This window comes from Puma concolor, chromosome A2 (assembly GCF_028749965.1).
Source record: "Puma concolor isolate L17-30 chromosome A2, mPumCon1.1.hap2, whole genome shotgun sequence".
Classification (NCBI taxonomy): domain Eukaryota; kingdom Metazoa; phylum Chordata; class Mammalia; order Carnivora; family Felidae; genus Puma; species Puma concolor.
The window spans coordinates 20,682,557-20,703,402 of record NC_141668.1 but is presented as its reverse complement, the minus strand read 5'-3'; the positions used below and the strand labels follow the sequence as shown (position 1 = coordinate 20,703,402).

At 40.5% G+C, this 20,846-nt stretch overlaps 1 protein-coding gene across 1 annotated transcript in view; it reads left to right on the top strand.

Annotated features, from left to right (window-relative positions):
• The window catches only part of EXOC4 (exocyst complex component 4), a 765,046-nt gene that overhangs the window by 47,220 nt on the left and 696,980 nt on the right, over window positions 1-20,846 (top strand). The window contains exons 4-5 of the mRNA XM_025930053.2: window positions 6,516-6,700; window positions 18,525-18,634. Coding sequence (XP_025785838.1) covers window positions 6,516-6,700; window positions 18,525-18,634 — 295 coding nt within the window. The remainder of the gene's footprint in view (window positions 1-6,515; window positions 6,701-18,524; window positions 18,635-20,846) is intronic.

Below are 20,846 nucleotides of genomic sequence, written 5' to 3'. Positions count from 1 at the left end.
TTTTGGCGTTCTTAGTTGAGTCTGTTCAACAGGTTTAACTCGTGGTATAGGAAGGGAGAGGGTATCCATTCTCTGGAATAGCCTAATTTCATATCTAAAAAGATACGCATCTGTAAGTTGAGCCAAGGCAACATTTGCAGAATGGCTATGTCTTACTCGAAAAGTACTTCCTTAAGGGAGGCATACAGACCTATTGAAAAGTGATAAAACATTTTGGAACCATTTAATTATGAGAGTCCTGAAGGAAATACTTGTTCTAGACTCAACGGTGGCAACACATTTGCTTTCTTTAGGGAACATTATTGCCAAAATAAGCATTTTCCTTAGCTGGCAGGTGGTTTAGTTAGATGGCTACTAATGTCAGTTGCCATTGTGTCTCTCCTCTCCCCCAACTGAAATAATAATATAAAAATGATAATAAACCAGTCTTTCTTCAGTGAAGCCAACTGAATGTTGAGAATGGCCAACTTTCCTCCAAAACATTTCAGGTGGTTCATATTAAAGCACAAAACTAGATCTTTTTACCTAATCAACTTGAGTGAGGCTAGCAGAAGATGAACACTTAACTATGAAATAATAACTTCCTACTTTAAACTAGAAGGAAATTGAAGGGTACCTGGGTGGCTCTGTCGATTAAGCATCCGACTTCGGCTCAGGTTATGATCTCGTGGTTCATGAGTTCGAGCTCTGCGTTGGGCTTTGTGCTGACAGCTCAGAGCCTGGAGTCTGCTTCGGATTCTGTGTCTCCCTCTCTTTCTACTCCTCCCTCACTTGTGCTGTCCCTCTCTCTCTCTCTCTCTCTCTCTCAAAAATAAACATTAAAAAAAATAAACTAGAAGGAAATTGAGAAATAGACATTTGGGAAAGAAAATTTAAGGGCTCTGTAGTTCGTAATTACAAAGATGGCTTTTGTTGTAAACTTATCTCTCAACTCACGGTAAACTTTTTTGAAATACCAGACAATTCTTGATTGTGTACATTTTAAATGTAACTGTTGCATACTTACTGAGTTATGGAAACAGTTTTTGGGATTTCTTTGTTCTTCAGTGCATAGGTTTCTAATAGCAAAACATGCCGTCCTGTTCAGTATCATGTATGAAAACATTTGGTGAATGCTTGCTTATTTTCATAATCCTAAAGGAAATATTTTTCTTGCTTTTTTTTTTTTTAAGTTTATTTTGAGAGAGAGCACGTGCATGCAAGTGGGGGAAGAGCAGAGAGAGAGGGAGACAGAATCCCAAGCAGGTTCCGCACTGTCCGTATAGAGCCTGACACCAGGCTTGATCTCATGAATGGTGAGATCGAGCCTGACACCAGGCTTGATCTCATGAATGGTGAGATCATGACCTGAACCAAAATTAAGAGTCAGACACTTAACCAACTGAGCCACACAGGTGCCCCCCCCCCCCTTTTTTAAGTTTATCCTAAAGGAAATATTTTTCAACTCCAAAGCAGAGTTCTGTTATCAAAGCCATTTCCAACTGTGGTGAGTAGAACACTAATGTTCTTTTGGGTAATAATACATGTTATATGAAAAAATTCCCTCAACCCTCCAATTTTATTTCTGAAAATATGTGTAAGAAAACTTCCAAATACATTTAATTGGCTCATTATATGGTCATCTACCCTTAAGAAATGGTGTGGCCTGTCTGAGATTTCTAGAGGGTCATCTAGACATCATTTGGGGTATGAATGCGTGTTATTCCATCTGTGAGTAGAGGTATAGACAGCATTTACTAGTGAACTGTTGTCCTGAATGCTGTCTATTTGATTTTTCATCTGGTATGTCTTGTTTGGTAAGAATATATATTTATCTGATGTTGTATGTCACATTTAAGAACCCAGTTTCAGTAATTTCTCATAGTAACTCACCTGTGAGACCGTTTTGTTGCTACTTTAATCCAACCTCATCTCTTGAATTCTTGTTAATGGTTCATTAGTGTTATTTAAAAAGTGCTCTGTAGGGGCGCCTGGGTGGCTCAGTCGATTAAGCGGCCGACTTCGGCTCAGGTCATGATCTCACGGTCCGTGAGTTCGAGCCCCGCATCGGGCTCTGTGCTGACAGCTCAGAGCCTGGAGCCTACTTCAGACTCTGTGTCTCCCTCTCTCTCTGACCCTTCCTCGTTCATGCTCTGTCAATATCTGTCTCAAAAATAAATAAACATTAAATAAAAAAAAGTGCTCTGTAGACATTAAATTTGGGAAACAGTGAAATGATTCATAAAATGACCACATTAAAAAAAAACCCAAACTCTTTAGTTGTGTTTTTACCAGTAGTTATGCATATCTAAACGTGGATGTACATTTAATATATATATTTTTTAAGATTTTGTCTTTAATCTCTGGACCCAATGTGGGGCTTGAACTTACAACCCTGAGATCAAGAGTTGCATGCTGTACCAATTGAACCAGCCAGGCACCCCAAAGATATTTAATGATTTCTAATAAAGCCTGAATGTTAGTAAATGCCTGGAAACCAGGTTTCCCCCATCCCCCATACAGCAGAATTGACCATCAGTGATGTTTGGATGGATTGGCTGTTTTCTGCCTCACCAAGTTTTGCTTATGTATAAACGTTATGCTACAGGCTTCTTGAAACCAGGTAAGATAAATGTCAGGTTTCTATAAACTGATGTTCTAGAGATCACATGTTGCACTGATAACTATTTTCTTAAAATCCGTTTTAGTACCACTCAGTAAGGTTAGAGTGGGGGAAGACAGTGCCCTTGCCTAGCTTTCATAATTATAGCTTTTAATAAGTGAAGGCCAGGAAATTGGAGCACTGTATTTTCATATAAAAATAAGCATGCTGTCTTCCCTGTGGTATGGTTTTCAAATCTTTGAAATTGTAAAATTACTCTTGATTATACATATATAAATTGTACTTGTATTTTGGGTCAAGAAGACATATTCAGAAAATTTGTCATCCAAATGCTTGTAATGGAAACAACACTTTACTGAAAACAGTAGCATTAGCACATGTTAGTAACACCCCGTGAGATTTCTTTCACCACAGAATAAATAGATTCTGTTAAAAATCTCATGTCTAATTCCAGTGAGCACTCAGTATGTGCCAGGCACTGTGTTAAGTGCTTTACTTATATTAAAAAAACAAAAACAAAAACAAACTTCAATTAAGTAGCTTTGAAAGTTGACATTATCCTATAATTTTGTTTTGGGAACATGAACTGTTTGGGTTAAAAATCTTCATGCAAATTCCTACAAACAAATTGAGTGTGGATGTGCAGTGGGTGGTTTTTAAGCTTAAATATCTCAGCTGGATTTAATTACCTTAAGGGATAAGGCTACATGATGGGCCAGTGGCTTACCAAATTATTTTTCATTTTCTGGATCTCGATGTCACTAAAGGTTAATGCATCCTCTTTTCTCTGTTACAGACCCGAGTTAAAATCCATTTTAGAGCATAAGTGTAAATGAATTTGTTGTTGTTTTTCCTCCTTGGGGACACAGTGGTCATTTTGCGAGGCTGCTTTTCCATTTGGAATTGTTGGCAGCTCGCATGAGGCCCAGGGGCTCTTGTCACAGGGGCAGTTATGGGTCAGCATGAAAATGAACTGGCAGGCTTCCGGGGGCAGAGCTGGCTCAGGGCTTGCCACTTTTTCATTCCTTCCTTCTTGCTTGGTTAACTTAAGGAGACTTACTTGCTACTGACATTTGATTATATAGCACATCACAAAACAAGTGCTGTGTTTGTGGGTCAGCCGTTGCATTTTCCGCCCCCACCTCAGGCCAGTTTGTATTTGGCGGCTCCCAGACTTGCTGTATTCGCTGCCCACGTGCTCCTCAGTGACATTGTGCACTGGTGTCGGTCTGTGATCAGCACTTTTGATCATTGATACGTTTCATGGCTTTCGTTATCTATTGCTTTTATTTAAACGCCTTACTTTTTAGGAGCATGTTTATCTCCCTAATTACATCCACTCTTTGTACCTTGAAGTATTACTAGTTATTGCCTTTCTCTGTACCTTTTAGGGATATTTACAAGTATAACCTAAGCAGGGAGTAGTCGTAGCACAGGAATCCCTTTGGGGAGCTGGGTAGGGCTCTTCTCCCTCCGAGTTCAGCTTGTAGTCCTCTCTTTTCTATTACTACTCCTACTACACTACTACTTCTATTACTATTATTTTGTTTTGTTTTGTTTTGTTTTATTTTTACTCAATATAGTGTATTGTCAAGTTAGCTAACATACAGTGTATACCGTGTGCTCTTGGTTTCGGGAGTAAATTCCCGTGATTCATTGCTTACATACAACACCCAGTGCTCATCCCAACAAGTGCCCTCCTCAGTGCCCATCACCCATTTTCCTTACCCCCCAGCGGCCCACCCCCGTCAACCCTCAGTTTGTTCTCTGTATTTAAGAGTCCTTTATTTTCCCTCCCTCTGTTTGAAACCATTTTTTTCTCCTTTCCTTATTATTATTTTCTTCTTTGTGTTTCTCTCTTGCTTTTATTTTTCTCCTAAGGAATAGTAAGAGTATATTCTTCACCTTGTTATTTTCTTTAAAAAATCTAGATCTTGGGGTGCCTGGGTCGCTCGGTAGGTTAAGCGTGCGAATTTGGCTCAGGTCATGATCTTGTGGTTCTTGAGTTCAAGCCCCACGTCGGGCTCTGTGCTGACAGGTTGGAGCCTGGAGCCTGCTTCGGATTCTGTGTCTCCCTCTCTCTCTGCTCCTCTGCTTGCGATCTCTCTCTCTCTCTCTTTTTCTCTTTCTCAAAAATAAATAAACATGAAAAAGAATTTTAAAAATCTAGATCTTTATGGAAAGACAAATATAATCTTATATCCATGGATAAATGGGATCATATGAAACATAATTTATTTCCCCCCCTTTACAGTTACTACTTTGGTCTCAGAGTGAGTTGTTCCACACTCCCCGAGGCCCTCATCTTCATTTGTTGGAGGTATTCCTATTCCATTTTTATTCATCCAATCTTTTCTGTCTTAAAATCTCCCAAATTGCACTTCACACCAGGAGCGTTTCCTTCTCTGTAGTTTATCTTCTCTTCACCGTTCATATCCCATTTCTTCTGTCGAACTGGATCAGGTCAAGGAGAGGTGATGACTGTTATTTTCTGCTCGTAGCTTTCATGTCAAAAATGCATTTACCTCTGTGTATGTGTGTACGAAGAAGAGCGAGCAAGAGCCTGTCTGTATGTAGGCACACATGTAGACTTAGGCTAACCAAGCTCTGCCTCATGATCACAGTGAGAATTATTTAAACATTCACGTAGTGTGCTTTTCTTATGTTTTATTTTTATATTTTAAACATTTATTTATTTTTGAGACAGAGACGGAGCATGAACAGGGAAGGGTCAGAGAGAGAGGGAGACACAGAATCTGAAACAGGCTCCAGGCTCTGAGCTGTCAGCACAGAGCCCGGCGCGGGGCTCGAACTCACGGACCGCGAGATCATGACCTGAGCTGCAGTCGGACGCTCAACCGACTGAGCCACCCAGGTGCCCCTCATGTAGTGTGCTTTTATTTAGTCTTAGTCTTAAAAAGCTAAATGTGATTAAAAGTTGATTTCAGTCATTAGTATGTGGACTTCTTGTGAGGAGTTGAATGACATCATGTGGTCAGGGAGGCCATCACACTTGTGTCTGTTAACAGGCAGTGTGTGCGGGAATAAATGATACATACAGCTCTGTGGTGCTTTAGATACCTTTATGTTTATCTTTTTTTTTTTTCAGTGAAAAATTTTCCTCTATTCTTTTTTTATTTTAATTTATCGTCAAATTGGCTTACATACAACACCCAGTGCTCATGCCAACAAGTGCCCTCCTTACTGCCCATCACCCACTTTCCCCTCTCCCCCACCTCCCCATCAGTTTGTTCTCTGTATTTATTTTTTTATTAAATTTTTTTTTCAACGTTTTTTATTTATTTTGGGGACAGAGAGAGACAGAGCATGAACGGGGGAGGGGCAGAGAGAGAGGGAAACACAGAATCGGAAACAGGCTCCAGGCTCTGAGCCATCAGCCCAGAGCCCGACGCGGGGCTCGAACTCACGGACCGCGAGATCGTGACCTGGCTGAAGTCGGACGCTTAACCGACTGCGCCACCCAGGCGCCCCTGTTCTCTGTATTTAAAAGTCTCTCGTGGTTTGCCTCCCTCCCTCTCTGTTTGTAACTGTTTATTTTCCCCTTCCCCTCCCCCATGGCCTTCTGTTAACTTTCTCAGGATCCACATATGAGTGAAAACATGATATCTGTCCTTCTCCGACTGACTTATTTCACTCAGCATGATACCTCCCAGTTCCATCCACGTTGCTGCAAATGTTTATCTTTAACAAGATTGTTTCCTTCACTGTTTCTCTTAGATGGTACACCTTCAAAGGCACAACTAGGCCTAACCACGTTATACTCTTCAAAGTCTGATGTATGCTGGTAGGGTTCATATAAATTCTCTTTTTCTTTTAGAAATAGTCTCTTGTGTTTCTAATATTGGTAGGTTTTGTAGTTGTCCCACTTAATCATTTTTTATTCTCTCTTCAGGTGTCAGCAGTGGAGTCTTTGGAGGGCCCCCTGCTCCAGGTGGAAGGACTGAGCGACCTCAGGCTGGAGCTTCACAGCAAGAAGATGAACCTCCACTTGGTTCTCATAGATGAACTGCACCGGCACCTGTACATCAGATCCACCAGCCGAGTTGTGCAGCGTAACAAGGAGAAAGGGAGAGTGAGGTTGGTTAAAGAGCCTCTTCGCTACAGTGTCTTGTGGCAGTGCAGAAGTTCAAGGACCGTTATTTGTTTCCCAGAAGACTGTTGTACTTGATTTGCTTCTTGGTTTTGCTTCTTACTTTTCAACATACTGTCCCTGAAACTATAAGATGGTTTTGTAATAGCAAATACTCCATGTTCTGAAAGGCTGTCATCCCAAGTTTCTTCATTCCTTCATTGCACACTTATTATGACCTTTTTATGTAAAGATGGATAAGAAACATGTACTGTGGGCCTGTGTGTGTACTGGATCAGAGATATTCTGATATATCTCACAAGGGAGAGAAAAAGATCCTTAAGTTATACAGTACAGCTGGCCTAATTAAGAAATATGTGTATGGACTGAAGTTATAAGATTCTTTGTTACTTAGGGGTCATGTTCAGCTGTAGACAGTCTTCTTTCTGGAATAGTTCAGGGGAGCTTCAGAGAGAACACTTTTCTTTTATCCCTGGGCTTGACCGTAGCATAGTCCTGTACTTAAGGGCCTGGGTGTGGACTCAAGAAATTCACTGGGTTAGTTTAGACCTGGTAGGAAGTAAGACCAGGTCTTAGGACAGTTAAGACAGTAGACTACTGACGTTATTCACATGTACCAGATAGCTGTGCATGTCGTAGTCCTTCCAACGTTCCTTGAAAATAGCTCTCAGATCTCAGAGGGCAGTTGAGCTGTACCTGTCGAAATACATGTGCTCGTACTTTTTCATCCAGCTACAGACAAGAGGAGCACTGGAAGCAGTGCATGCTGGGAAGGAAGCCTTTGAAGTCCTATCCTCTTCAGACAAAAATTGCCAACTTTGTGTGTGATGCTTCAATTTAGTCCAAGAGCCTGACAGAAAGAGAAGTTTCTATCTCGTTTCCGCAGATGGGCCCTAGAAAATCTTCTGTCAGGCACACAAATTGAGCTGAGGGTTATGTACCCGAGAAGTAACTTCAACACTGTATCTGAATAGAATGTTAGTTCCGTAGTGGAAAGTAGTGTTGGGTGGGGGCGGTGTTAAGGCAATTCCTTCCACAGTGTGTGGTGGTAAATAGCAGGTATGAATAGATTCCTTCCCATGTAAGGATTAAAAAAAATCCAAAAATACTCTGGGTTCTATGAAAGTATTCTTTAAATTTTTTTTTTTTTAACGTTTATTTATTTTTTTGGGACAGAGAGAGACAGAGCATGAACGGGGGAGGGGCAGAGAGAGAGGGAGACACAGAATCAGAAACAGGCTCCAGGCTCCGAGCCATCAGCCCAGAGCCCGACGCGGGGCTCGAACCCACGGACCGCGAGATCGTGACCTGGCTGAAGTCGGATGCTTAACCGACTGCGCCACCCAGGCGCCCCAAAAGTATTCTATAACATAAGGGAGAATAAGCATTACCTTGAAGTCTCAGAGAAGAGCATTTATTTGAAATAAGTTTATAAATCAAAACAGGAAGATTTAAGATGCTTAAGCTGGAGTTTTCCAAAGGATACAGGAGGATGTGATAGATGAGATTATTCAAAATTACTACTCCTTCCTCCAGTGTAGTGAGAAAGGTATATTTCCTGTTCTTTGATTTTTTGTGATTTTTTTTGGGGGGGTGGGGTGGGGTCTTGCTTTTGCTTATTGTTAAGCACGTGCCACAAAGAGGGGCTCGAAATGGGCTTGCGGCAGGGAGCATGCCCTCTTGTGTCTTTGCTGTTGCCGGGATGGCATCAGGCCCGGAGGAGGATGAGAGCTCTGTGGAACTGAGCTAAGATCACCTGGGCTGCCTAGCCTGCATTAGTCAACCACCAAAATATGTGCTTATTGTTGAATGTGCTTACTCTGTGGCTGTATGCAGCAAGCATATAGCTCCTGTGAGAGGGTAATGGAGAGCTGTAAGAATGGAATTGGTAGAGATGCAGAAAGAATGAACTAAACATGAACAAAATATAAGAACAAATGAGACAAAGTAGGGAAATTCAATCTTTGTTTCAAGCACTGGGGAGAAGACTTGAAGCAGTGATAAGGAGGGAAAAGTTTCCTCATCATACAGAGGATAAAGACAGGATGATAAAAGAAAGATAGTGGATACGAAAGTTGGAGAATAGTGATTTTAGTTACTCTGTAGAACAACACTAACATGATAGTGTTTTGGGCTGAATTGTGTCCCCCCTCCTAAAATTTAGGTCTTCAAGACCTAACTGCAAGTACCTCTGACTGTGACTAGTTTGGAGATAGGGTCTTTTAAGAGATACATAAGTTAAAATGAGGCCATTAGGGTGGGCCCTGCTCCGGTATGACTGTTGTCTATTTAAGAAGAAATTTGGGGGGCGCCTAGGTGGCGCAGTCGGTTAAGCGTCCGACTTCAGCCAGGTCACGATCTCGCGGTCCGTGAGTTCGAGCCCTGCGTCGGGCTCTGGGCTGATGGCTCAGAGCCTGGAGCCTGTTTCCGATTCTGTGTCTCCCTCTCTCTCTGCCCCTCCCCCGTTCATGCTCTGTCTCTCTCCCAAAAATAAATAAACGTTGAAAAAAAAAAAATTAAAAAAAAAAAAAAAGAAGAAATTTGGATACAGACTCACCCAGAGGGAAGATCCTGTGAAGATGTCGTGCTGAGATACCATCTACGAGGCAAGGAGAGAGTCGTCAGAAGAAACCAAGTCCCAACTTCTTGATCTCGACTTCCTGCCTCCAGAACTGTAAGAAAATGCATTTCTGTTGGTTAAGCCACCCAGGCTGGGGTACCTTATCGTGGCAGCCCTAGCAAACGGATAATAATTACAATGTAAATAAAGAAGCCCACTTAAACAGGAGAAAAAAACCCAAAAAGACCTTGGTCTGAAAATCAAAAGGATTTAAGATGAGATTAATGAAAAATCTTGTTCTTAGGTACGATCAGGAGATATTTATGAATTGTAAAAAAAATTCTGTGAGGACTAGGAAGAAAAATTGTCTCCTGTGACAGAGAGTTATTTGCCCACCTGATATCCATTTGGCCCTTCTTCATTTTTCATGACAACCCTTATTTTGTTCCTGGCAGCTCACGGGCTGTATTTCCCATCCTCCCACATAGCTAAAGGTGGTTTGGGAGACTTCTGCTTGCAAGCTTTTGAATCAGGGCTCCTGGGAATGTTCTCTAAAGGTGCCAGCCAAACTGGTACACTCACTATCTTACCCTTCCCTTGCCTGCCTTTACTTCTTGTCAAGGACGTGGATTGGTGCCATCAAGCTGTCTTGGATACTAGGTGACCTTGAGGATGGAAGCACATCCTGAACTCTGTAATAGCATGGATCCTCCTTTATAGTCTGAATGGGTTACATCTTTCATATGAGAGGGAGGAAAATTTTTTTATTGTGCTCAGGCCACTGCTGTTTTGAGCCCTCTGTTTTTTATTTTTTTAATGTTTGTTTATTTTTGAGAGAGCGACAGAGTGCGAGTGGGCGAGGGGCAGAGAGAGAGGCAGACAGAATCTGAAGCAGGCTCCAGGCACTGAGCTTTCAGCAAAGAGTCCCACGCGGGGCTCGAACCCATGAACCGTGAGATCATGCCCTGAGCTGAAGTCGGATGCTTAACTGACTGAGCCACCCAGGTGCCCCAATGAGATTTCTGTTTTATACGGTTGAACCCAGGCCTGGTAAAGAGGAGCAAAAATCAGGATCACTAGGATTTGCTGAACACAGAATACCAGAAGATAGCAGAACAGAGTCTTACAAAGTGTTGAATAGGGAAGAATGGGGACCAAAGGTTTCTATACCCAGCCAAGTGGACACAGTTAAGCATGGGCAGCAGCAAGATGTTCTCAGATATAAAGTAACAACAAAAAGAACTAGTATGCAAAGATGAACTCTAAGATACAAACCACAATCAGCAACTTGACAGCATTAAAGTTGTAGTGGTTTGAAACTACTGTAAGGACCACGCACCATTAAATATGTAAATGTGCATATAAAAAACTGACAAATACATTTTTATAAGATCAAAAATATAAGCTGAAGCTATTTTTGAAAAAAAAGGTCTATGTGGTAAAAGAATACTCTATAATAAACAGGAATTCTATCCCTATCTTACATTAGAGACTGGGAAATTTGGACAGTCAGGAGATAAAAAGGAGTGGTGAATTCTTGTGTAAGATAAGTCAGAAGTTGTTTTGGATTTGAATAATTGGAGAAAATGTTTAATTTAATTTTGTGTGTATTAACCTAGATATGTATATTTAAAGATGTCTTTTTTTTAATTTAAAAAATTTTTTTAAACATTTATTATTATTATTATTTTTTAATGTTTTTATTTATTTTTGAAGGAGAGAGAGACCGAGCATGAGCAGGGGAGGAGCAGAGAGAGAGGGAGACATAGAATTTGAAGCAGGCTCCAGGCTCTGAGCTGTCACCACAGAGCCCGATGCGGGGCTCGAACTCACAAACTGTGAGATCATGACCTGAGCCGAAGTCGGACGCTTAGCCGACTGAGCCACCCAGGCGCCCCATTAAATGTTTATTTTTGAGAGTGAGAGAAAAGAGGCCGTGTTAGCAAGGGAGGGCCAGAAAGAGTGGGAGACAGAATCCCAAGCAGGCTCCAGGCTCTGAACTGTCAGCACGGAGCCCAATGCAAAGCTTGAACTCACAAACCATGAGATCATGAGGTGAAGTAGGATGTTTAACCGACTGAGCCACCTAGGCGTCCCAAGATTTTTTTTTTTTAATGTTTATATATTTATTTTGGGAGAGAGAGCACGTGAGAGAGGAGAGAAAGAATCCGAAGCAATCTCTGTGCTGTCGGCACAGAGCCCGACAGAGGCCTCAATCCCATGAACTGCGAGATCATGACCTGAGCTGAAATCAAGAGTCCAACGTCCAACCGACTGAACCACCCAGGCGCCCCTACAGATTTCTATATGGAAAATCACTAGAGGGGAAGCAAATAAAATATTCTCTAGTGCAAGGATGATTTATTAGCTAATATTCTAGATTGCAAGTAGCAGAAATCAATCCTGATAACTCAAACACGGAAGGGAATTAAGTGGAAAGTGGTAAGGCGGTAGGTCATAGAGCCGAAGGGAAGGAAGGCTGTGCAATCAGGCTCTAACACCTAGGAGGGACCAGGAGAGATGAAGCAGCTGAGCGCACCCCGTCGACAAACCCAGGGAAGGGGCTGGTTGGGTTGTTGTCTTTGTCACCATGCCTGCAGCTGCTGGAGTTTGTATTCTTGTGCCAGTGTTCTGTAAGTGTCCCTGCGTCTGTCTTTATCTCCTCAGGATTTGAAGTCCCGGGTAGAAGCATCCAGTTTGTTGAGACTGAGACATGTCTGGCCTCCTTCAGCTGGTACAGTAGGAAGTTGGGCCCTCTTTCTTTTTTGCATTGACCTAGACAGTCGAGAGTCTTTCCAAATACAAAGACTGTTCTAACTGCTGGTATCCAGAAACAAACACATAAACACCCAACAACAAATTTCTACTCTCACAGAAAACAACAAAAAAAATCACCCGAAGGCACATACATATTTTTAAAAAATTTTTTGTTTAACGTTTATTTATTTTTGAGAGACAGACACAGAGCACAAGAGGGGGAGGGGCAGAGAGAGAAAGAAGGAGACAGAATCTGAAGCAGGCCCCAGGCTCTGAGCTGTCAGCACAGAGCCCGATGAGGGGCTTGAACTCATGAACTGTGAGATCGTGATCTGAGCCGAAGTCAGATGCTTAACCAACTGAGCCACCCAGGCACCTGGGCACATACGTATTTTTGAAGTAGAAATAGACAACTAGTAGGTGTAATAAAAGGAAGTTACATGGCTCCATGGAAAAAATAATAAAAATGGTATTTGGAGGATATGAAACAAGACCTAAATAAATGGAGAGAACTTCCACATTCTTAACTCAAAGATGTCAGTTCCAGTTAAATCCCAGTTGGGTTTTTTTGAAATTGTCAGATCTGTAGTTCACATAGAAGGATAAGTAAATAAGAACTATTTAAAAAAAAATTGAGGGGCGCCTGGGTGGCGCAGTCGGTTAAGCGTCCGACTTCAGCCAGGTCACGATCTCGCGGTCCGTGAGTTCGAGCCCCGCGTCAGGCTCTGGGTTGATGGCTCAGAGCCTGGAGCCTGTTTCCGATTCTGTGTCTCCCTCTCTCTCTGCCCCTCCCCCGTTCATGCTCTGTCTCTCTCTGTCCCAAAAATAAATAAACGTTGAAAAAAAAAAAATTAAAAAAAAAAAAATTGAAGGGCAGTATTAAGGGAGGCTTTTCTTATCTAACATTAAAATGTATTATGAAACTAATCAAAACAGTGCAGGTATGCAAATAGAAAATCAGACTGGGGAGGCACCTGCGTGGCTCAGTCAGGTAAGCGTCCGACTTCAGCTCAGGTCATGGTCTCATGGTCCGTGGGTTCAAGCCTTGCCTTGGGTTGTGTGCTGACAGCTTGGAGCCTGGAGCTGCTTCAGATTCTGTGTCTCCCTCTCTCTCTGCCCCTCCTACAGTCACTCTCTATCTCTCAAAAATGAGTAAATGTTAAAAAAAAAAAGGAAATCAGATTGGTATAACAAAATAGAATTTAGAAACAGATGCAGGATATATGGAACTTTAATATTTTTTAACAATAATTCAAGTAAGTAGAGGGAATGATGGCTGCTTAGAAATTAGTGTTGAGACATTTGGCTAAAGAAAAATAAATTTAGATGCCTACTTGTTATTATATATGAAAAATTCTAACTCAGTTTAAAAATCACATGATAAAACTTTACTAGCATTAGAAAAAATTAAGAGAATGTATGTGGAGGAGGCTTTCTTGGCCCATATCCTACAAAATAGTACCATATCATGAAAATATATGTAAAAGGATATTCATTGGAATGTTGTTGGTAAGAACAACAACAAAAAAATACAGTTTAGATGTTCATCAAGAGGCATATAGTGAAATGAATTATGGCGTATCCATGCCATGTAGTTCTTAAATAAACGAGAAAGATCTCTGTGCAGATAGGGAAAGATTTCTAAGATACATTATTGGGTCTAAAAAAAGCCAATTGAAAAACAGTGTGTACAGGATGAACCTATTTGTGTAAGAATTGAGAGAATATGTATTTAAATATGTATCCTTTATATGTAGACATAAATGTATGTTTCTATAAAGAAAATTCCTGGAAGGATAATACTGACACTGATAAAAGGAATTAGCTATGAGAAGTGGAAATGGTAGATAGGAAATAAGGACTTAGTTCATATCCTCAGGACTGTGAGTGTATCCATCATGAGCATGTATTATTACTTCAGTAGTAATATAATTATTGATGATGTTTCTGAAGATTACTTTTAATGAAATAGCAAAATGTTTGCTGCTGAAACGAAACACCAGGATCTAAAATTCTATACAGGATGATCCAAATAATGTTGAAAAAGAGCATGTGTACGTTTTTGTAGGTATGAGTGTGTGTATATGTAGGGCGGTAGGGATGGATGGACAGATAGACTCTTCGCTGTCAGCTGTTTTGGAAAGTGCTACAGTATAATTAGATTATTTTTTAATATATATTTAAAAAACCTATAATACCTTCATAAACTGATAAGCAATAAAGAGTTATTTTTTAAGCTAATCCATTTACTTTCTGCATCCTGGCTTAATACTTGATTTGACCTTGTTTCCTTGGATGCTCTCTCGCTCATAGAGAGCCCCATGGATTTCAGCCCCATGGATTTTGGTGTCCATATTTGTCTGTGGGGGCATAAGGAAAGTGCTGGACCCTGTTGTGTTATTTATTTCCTATTTTGTCTGCTAATTTTTTTTCTTTTTTGGTCTGTTTTCTTTTTTATCTTTCAGTTCTTTTTCTCTTCTTTTCCCCTCTGCCTACATTTTAGTTTCACTTTTTTTGTATTACATGGCTTCACTCTTGATCTATCATTTGAGACCATTACTGTTTTTGACTTTTATACCCTCTGAATCGTTCATTATTCTTTATGTTCAGGCCGATCTTAGAACGACAGAGAATTACTTTGCCAGCCATTCCCCTGTTTCATTATTCAGTTACATTTTCTGACTAAGGCCATATTATCGTGGACAGCAATTTCTCAGCTCAGTTTGACTTAACAAACTTTTACGAACCCTTGCTCTTTGCCGGGTACTGTGCCAGGCGTTGGGGTTATAGAGGCAAACCTAGTCGTTACTAGATTTACAACTTAAAGTTAGGCTCACCTCTGTCAAGTTGTAGTTTGACACTAAAATCAGCCATAGGAGCCGCCCCTGTGAAGTTCGGCCGTAGTTGGACACACTGTTAAGTGAAGGAGTGGAAGGAAGTTCTAATTAAAAAGCAAATGTTTAATAAGTTTTTGGGTCTTCTAATCCTTCTTAAAAAAAAAAAACAAAACGCCACAAAACCCAAACTTTTCATGGTGTATTAAAGTCAAGCACATATAAGTAGGTCCTTACTAGATGGATGGATGGTTAACGGCCAGAAAGTCCTTAGGGTTACGGTGGTAGGGAATGTTTCTGGTGTAGTTTGCTTTATAGTTTTCCTGTTTGCCACCAGGTGGTTAGTCACTGGCAAACCCCATTCAATCACAACATGCAGTTAGTAATTGTGGGGGTATTGTCTTATGCCGGAAAGGATTTTGTGTATGTCAGCTGTCTTTGACAGCTCAGCCATGAGTGATTCTAAATATATTTAAAATAAAAATTTGTAGGGGACGCCTGGGTGACTCAGTCTGTTGAGCGTCCCACTTCGGCTCAGGTCATGATCTCACAGTTGGTGAGTTCGAGCTCCACGTCGGCCTCTGTGCTGACAGAGCCTGCTTCGGATTCTGTGTCTCCCTCTCAGTGCCCCACACCCGCTCTCTGTCTGTCTGTCTGTCTGTCTGTCTCTCTCTCTCTGTGTCTCTGTCTCTCTGTCTGAAAGGTAAACATAAAAAAATTTGTAATCATGTATGTATAAAAAGAAAAATAGCTTCTGATGTTTCTTTCAAAATAAAGCAGTTCAGAACATTCATATGAATTACAAAATTGATAAGAACAATCTAATTTTGATTTTATTTTTTGTTTTCAAAAATACTTCCTTAGAGATATTCAGAACTCTTTGGAGGTACTAATACTTGCTCAACTTTATTTCTTCTGAAATGGAAACAGAGGCCGTGTTCTATAATAGCACCTCCTTTCTGTGGTGCTTCATGTCTCTAGTTACTTGAATGAGTGGGTGTACTGTTTCTCTTGAACTCTTGAGACTAAGTCCTTTCATAAAGGAACAAGAGAAAAACCAAAGTCATTTCCAGAGTTACTTGCCTTTGGGTTAGTGTTCACAAAGGAGAAAATTGAAGCCCAGGGGAAAATTTTAGAGAGACGGGTCTATGAAAATAGTTTTGCAGTCCATTGACTTTCTAAAAATGTATTGATGGAGTTTGAGAGTCCTTTTGGCTCTCATAATAAAGTCAGTAGGTTATGTTTTCCAGAGTTAAAATGGCATGCCACTTATTACCCTGTTTTTAACTGAAAACATGTTTTTGGGTTAAAATTGAGAAAATAATTGTAGGTTTTAGTCTGGAGTGAAGCTCGTGCCCATCTGTGTCTGTAGAAGGGTGTATTATACTCACATATAGACACATATCACTGCACACAAGTAGGTGCTAACTTTACCGCCTCATGTATCCCAGGTATACACCTGAACTTTCCTGTTAATTGATACCTTCATTTATCAATGCTCTAAAAATAACTTGTCCATTTTTGTTATGGAAATATTCATGAAATGTATTATATATTTTTCCTATCATTTAGAATTGGAATGGACTTTTTCTTAACACCGGGTAGCAGCACTGTAAACATCGGTGATGTTTACACATCCTGTATCCAGGGGAGGGAGGCGTGTGGAGCTAGGTTTGCAATTGTGAGTAAATCCGGGCAAGAGGATGAGGTGACGTAATTGAGGGAGAAACGGAGACGAGAGCAGTAGTTGGTATGTAAAAGATGACTGGATAAATCTATGCTCTAATTGATTTTATAAACAGACAAATTACTGTGACCAGTCACTAGGTTTGAAGGCTCTGTTTCTTAGGATAGTTGAGGTAAACAGGAAATTAATAGCTTTATATTGGAGGAAAAGGTTTATAGGAACCATGTCCATTTACTTCCAGGTAAATGTTATCTTTGTTACTTTCATATCTTACATTTGAGGTTTGACGTTAGTGTGCAAGCAGTTCCAGCAGCTGGAAATGGGCTAAGTTTGGTTTCGCTCGTATGGTGTTCGTACTTGGCATCCTTGGCACTGAGCCCTGTGCCCAGCACTTAGATGCGGAAGACTTGTTTGAGTCAATGGTTCCTTCTTCCCCTGTAGTCAGTGAGAAGGGAGAACTTAGTAACTGTCACTTATCCACAAGGCCTGGGACAACAGCTCACATGTTATTAGCACTTGATAAAAATAATACCTGAAATGATGATTTTGCCCTTTAATGTAAAGTTTGTTTTTCAGAGTTTTCTGAAAGATCGTGCATACATTTATTAGATTAAAAATACACACATACAAAAATACCTAGTACTTAGGACCCAAAAGGAGTGATGAGAGGGAGATAGGGATATGTCACTGTGCGTTGGGGGTGGGGGGTGCAGATGTTAAAAAAGCATGCGACTTTCTGTCCCATTTGGAGAAAGCTTTCCTTAAGGTGTGGTCTTGTCCCCGTGCCCTGGCTCTGCCTGCCCTCTGTTTACAACCACTGTGAGGGTCACTTCCATGGTTAGCCAGGTTGCCACTGCTACTACTGATGTTGTTTATGGGACTGGAGAGAGGTGAGAATTGTGGCTTTGACCTGTCTACCCTTGGAACTTGGAGAAACTTTCCTGTTGTAGATGCAGAATGTTAGATGATTCAGTTTATTCCTCCCTTCCTTCCTTCCTCCCTTCCTCCCTCCCTTCCTTCCTGCCTTCCTCCCTTCCTTCCTTCCTCCCTTCCTTCCTTCCTTCCTTCCTCCCTCCCTCCCTTTTTTCAGTTTATTATTATTTCTTTAGTGATCTGCACACCCAGTGTGGGACTTGAACTTACGACTCTGAGATCCAGAGTTGCGTGCTCTTCTGAATGAGCCATCCAGGTGCACCATAGATGGTTCAGTTTTTTGAGAGTAGAACACAGGTGTTACTTGCCTTGAAATTGCCTACTTCTTTCACTTCACAGATGGCTATAAGTGGGAATTAACTTGAAAATTTAATTGTTTTTTATAGTCTTTGTGTCATTTAAAATTAATGTGTTTATTTTGGAGATGCTTAAAGTTAATCATTAAGATGAGGTGCTAGGCCTTTTTGGAAAAGGTGAAATGGGTAATCAGATACTCAATTAAGCTGTTTGAGTTCCTTAAATCATCTTTTATTGTCGTGATTCTCAATTTGATGAAATTTATGAACCTCTTTTAAAGAAAGCTGAATGTAGTGAACTCCCAGAATATATCAAAAACTCCAGCTGGAAAACACAGGTTCAACAAAGCTTAACTACTTAAACCTTTGTTCAGTTATCATGAAAAGGTGACATTTGATCTTCCTTTGCTGATAAATTAATTTTAACACAGAAACAACAAAGGGTGCTGATATTGCATGTCATAATTTGGTTGTAAGGTATTCATCCAGATGATCCAGAATATATTTACACTAATGTTTTTAAACCTAGCAGTGAAGTAAGACAATAAAAAATCGAATACTTAGAACCCTTAGAATATATCTTTAACCCCCTTTCTATAGCAATCCCCACTGGAAATACTCTTGGGAGACCTTTGAAGTCACAGTGGAGATAGAGGGCTCATGACAAAAAGAAAGGGCTAAGAGATGGGCATGTAGTTGGTTTTGGAGAAAGTGGAAACTAACTACTCTACCTTTCCCTTTTAGCTCCCTTATAAAAGATGCTTCTCCCGTTCCTCTGATTGATGTTACCAACCTTCCTACTCCTCGAAAATTCCTCGATGCCTCTCAGTTTTCTACTCCTGGAAGCTCAAGTGGTAAGCTTTTAATTATTTAGCCACTTAGCCTCTTTTCATAATACTACAATAAGGCAAAGACCTGGGGAAGTCTGGGGAGTCAGGGGTGGGAGGTCCTGGGGTGAGTGCCTTGGAGCCTCTGATGAGCTCTTTGCCACCCTCAGAGGGAATAAGGAAATGATTGGTTGGGCCTGTTGCGTTATCAGCTTTGAAAACTGGCAGCTGAATCTGGCCTGACTCCTGAATCCAGATGTAGTTATGCTTTATTTGACGAGCACGGTTTGTTTTTCTGAAGTTGAATTTGAATGCTTTTTGATGCATTGTCTTTTTTTTTTCTTCTTTTTTATAACCTCTATTGTTTCTGTTAGCTTTTACCCAGCTGCTGCACCTGTTACATTGCCTGTCTGGTTCTTGAGAGCTTCTGAGTGTGTGATCTATATCCTGTGTCCTCTGTACTGATTCCTTGTACCTTCCCGTGGCCTCTCCACTTCCATATGTGCTTGCATGTAGGTGTGCACACACACTCATACATATAATGCACTTCGAGGTCATAGCTGCACACTAACCATGTTTCTTCTTGGCCTTACCTGTTGAGTAAGACAAAGGAGGGCCGTTTTAGCCTATATTTAAAGTTCTTTGAATTTAATGCAGATTTAGGGGAATTCTTCTGGGATGGCTCAGACCTGCTCCGTTGGAGGGTTCAGCTTAGCTTGGCTCAGATTGCCTCTGGGTCTCTGCAAAGAGCTGTTCAACTATTGCATTTCTGGATCGAGGCGAAGGAGATGGGGTGTTTTTGAGAGATGTCCCACAGGTGCCTTCTTGTCACAGCTAAAGTCCTCAATACGTTTTAAGGAATGAGTAATGTTGGTTATCGTAGGCTTTGCAGGTATAAATCAGTTCTTACTATTTCTATAGTCCTGTAGAGCTTGAAATAATGAAAAGGTAGAAAGGTAGAAAAATAATTTGGATTCAGTCAATACATTTTGTGTAACTAATTGAAAGTGTTTCTTTTGAGAGCCTGACTATATATTGTTGTTGCTGGAACATATTTAATTACCTTTTAAAATATCATTTAATTAAGTTTTAGGGTTATTTAGGCTTGGAATCTTGAGGTTTATTGCTTTTACTGTAGGAAAAGTGTAGAAATTATTTTATAATAGATTTTACTGTTAGTCTACTTAATGATTTTTTTTTTTTAAACCCCAACACTTATTTTTATTATGACACTTTACAAGGTTTGTGTTCAAGCCTCTTCCTGGAGCTAAGAAGTTTTGTTTTCTTCCTCTGTCTGTTGTAGTGTTGCTGTTCTCTGAGTTTTGACACTGCTTTGAGCTGTTGTAGAAAGTGGAATTATGAAACACAATATATATTTATACTTTTGATTTGGATTTTTCCCTCTACCTGGAGGAGACATTATCAGTTGTTATATTTTCTTATGTTTATAATGTGAATTATCATTGCTTAGCCTGGTTATATCCATTTAAGTAAATGTTGCCGAGTCAAGGGTCATGTAAAAAAAAATTTAATTGTTTATGAAGAAATGATAGGGCAGGCATTTTGCAAATGAAAAGCACTGTGTAAATAGCAAGTAAGTTGAAAACATGCCAATTATGGCAAATTTAAGTAGAAACTAATTTTGCTCCATCTATTATTTTTAACAAGACAGCTCTTTGACGGGCAGTTTTTCTGTCAGGTCCTGTAGTTAGCGTTTCTCACTTAGTGGAGTTTGTGGTGACACTTTGACTTCGGCGGTCTGTTCTTCATTATTGGGGACCACGCTTGAAGAGCCGGATGTTGTCTGAATGGAGCTGGGACTGTCATGGAGACTGCTTGTACATAAGCTACAAACCTTTCTTTTTGCAAGGGCTCGTTTCTTTGACCGGTTAGGACTTTTGATCTCATGATTTTTCTGTGGGTGACCGAAAGAGAAGGTGGTCGAAATATTACTGGTGGAGATGTATACTAGTAGTAGTTAAGACACGTTTAGGGCCTACTTGTATGCAAAATGGTATGTTGAGTGCTTCATGTGAATTAGCTCAGTCCTTTAACAGTCTTTCTAGGTAGGTACTGTTATAATGGCTCCATTTTACAGCTGAGAAGAACTGAGACATTGGGGGGGTTAATAACTGGCTTAAGTTGACATAGCTGACAAGTAGTAGAGCTGTGATTTCAAGTGAGAAGCTGGATTCCGGAATACGCTCTTCTAACCAGTGCGTTTTCCTGCCAGAGAGGT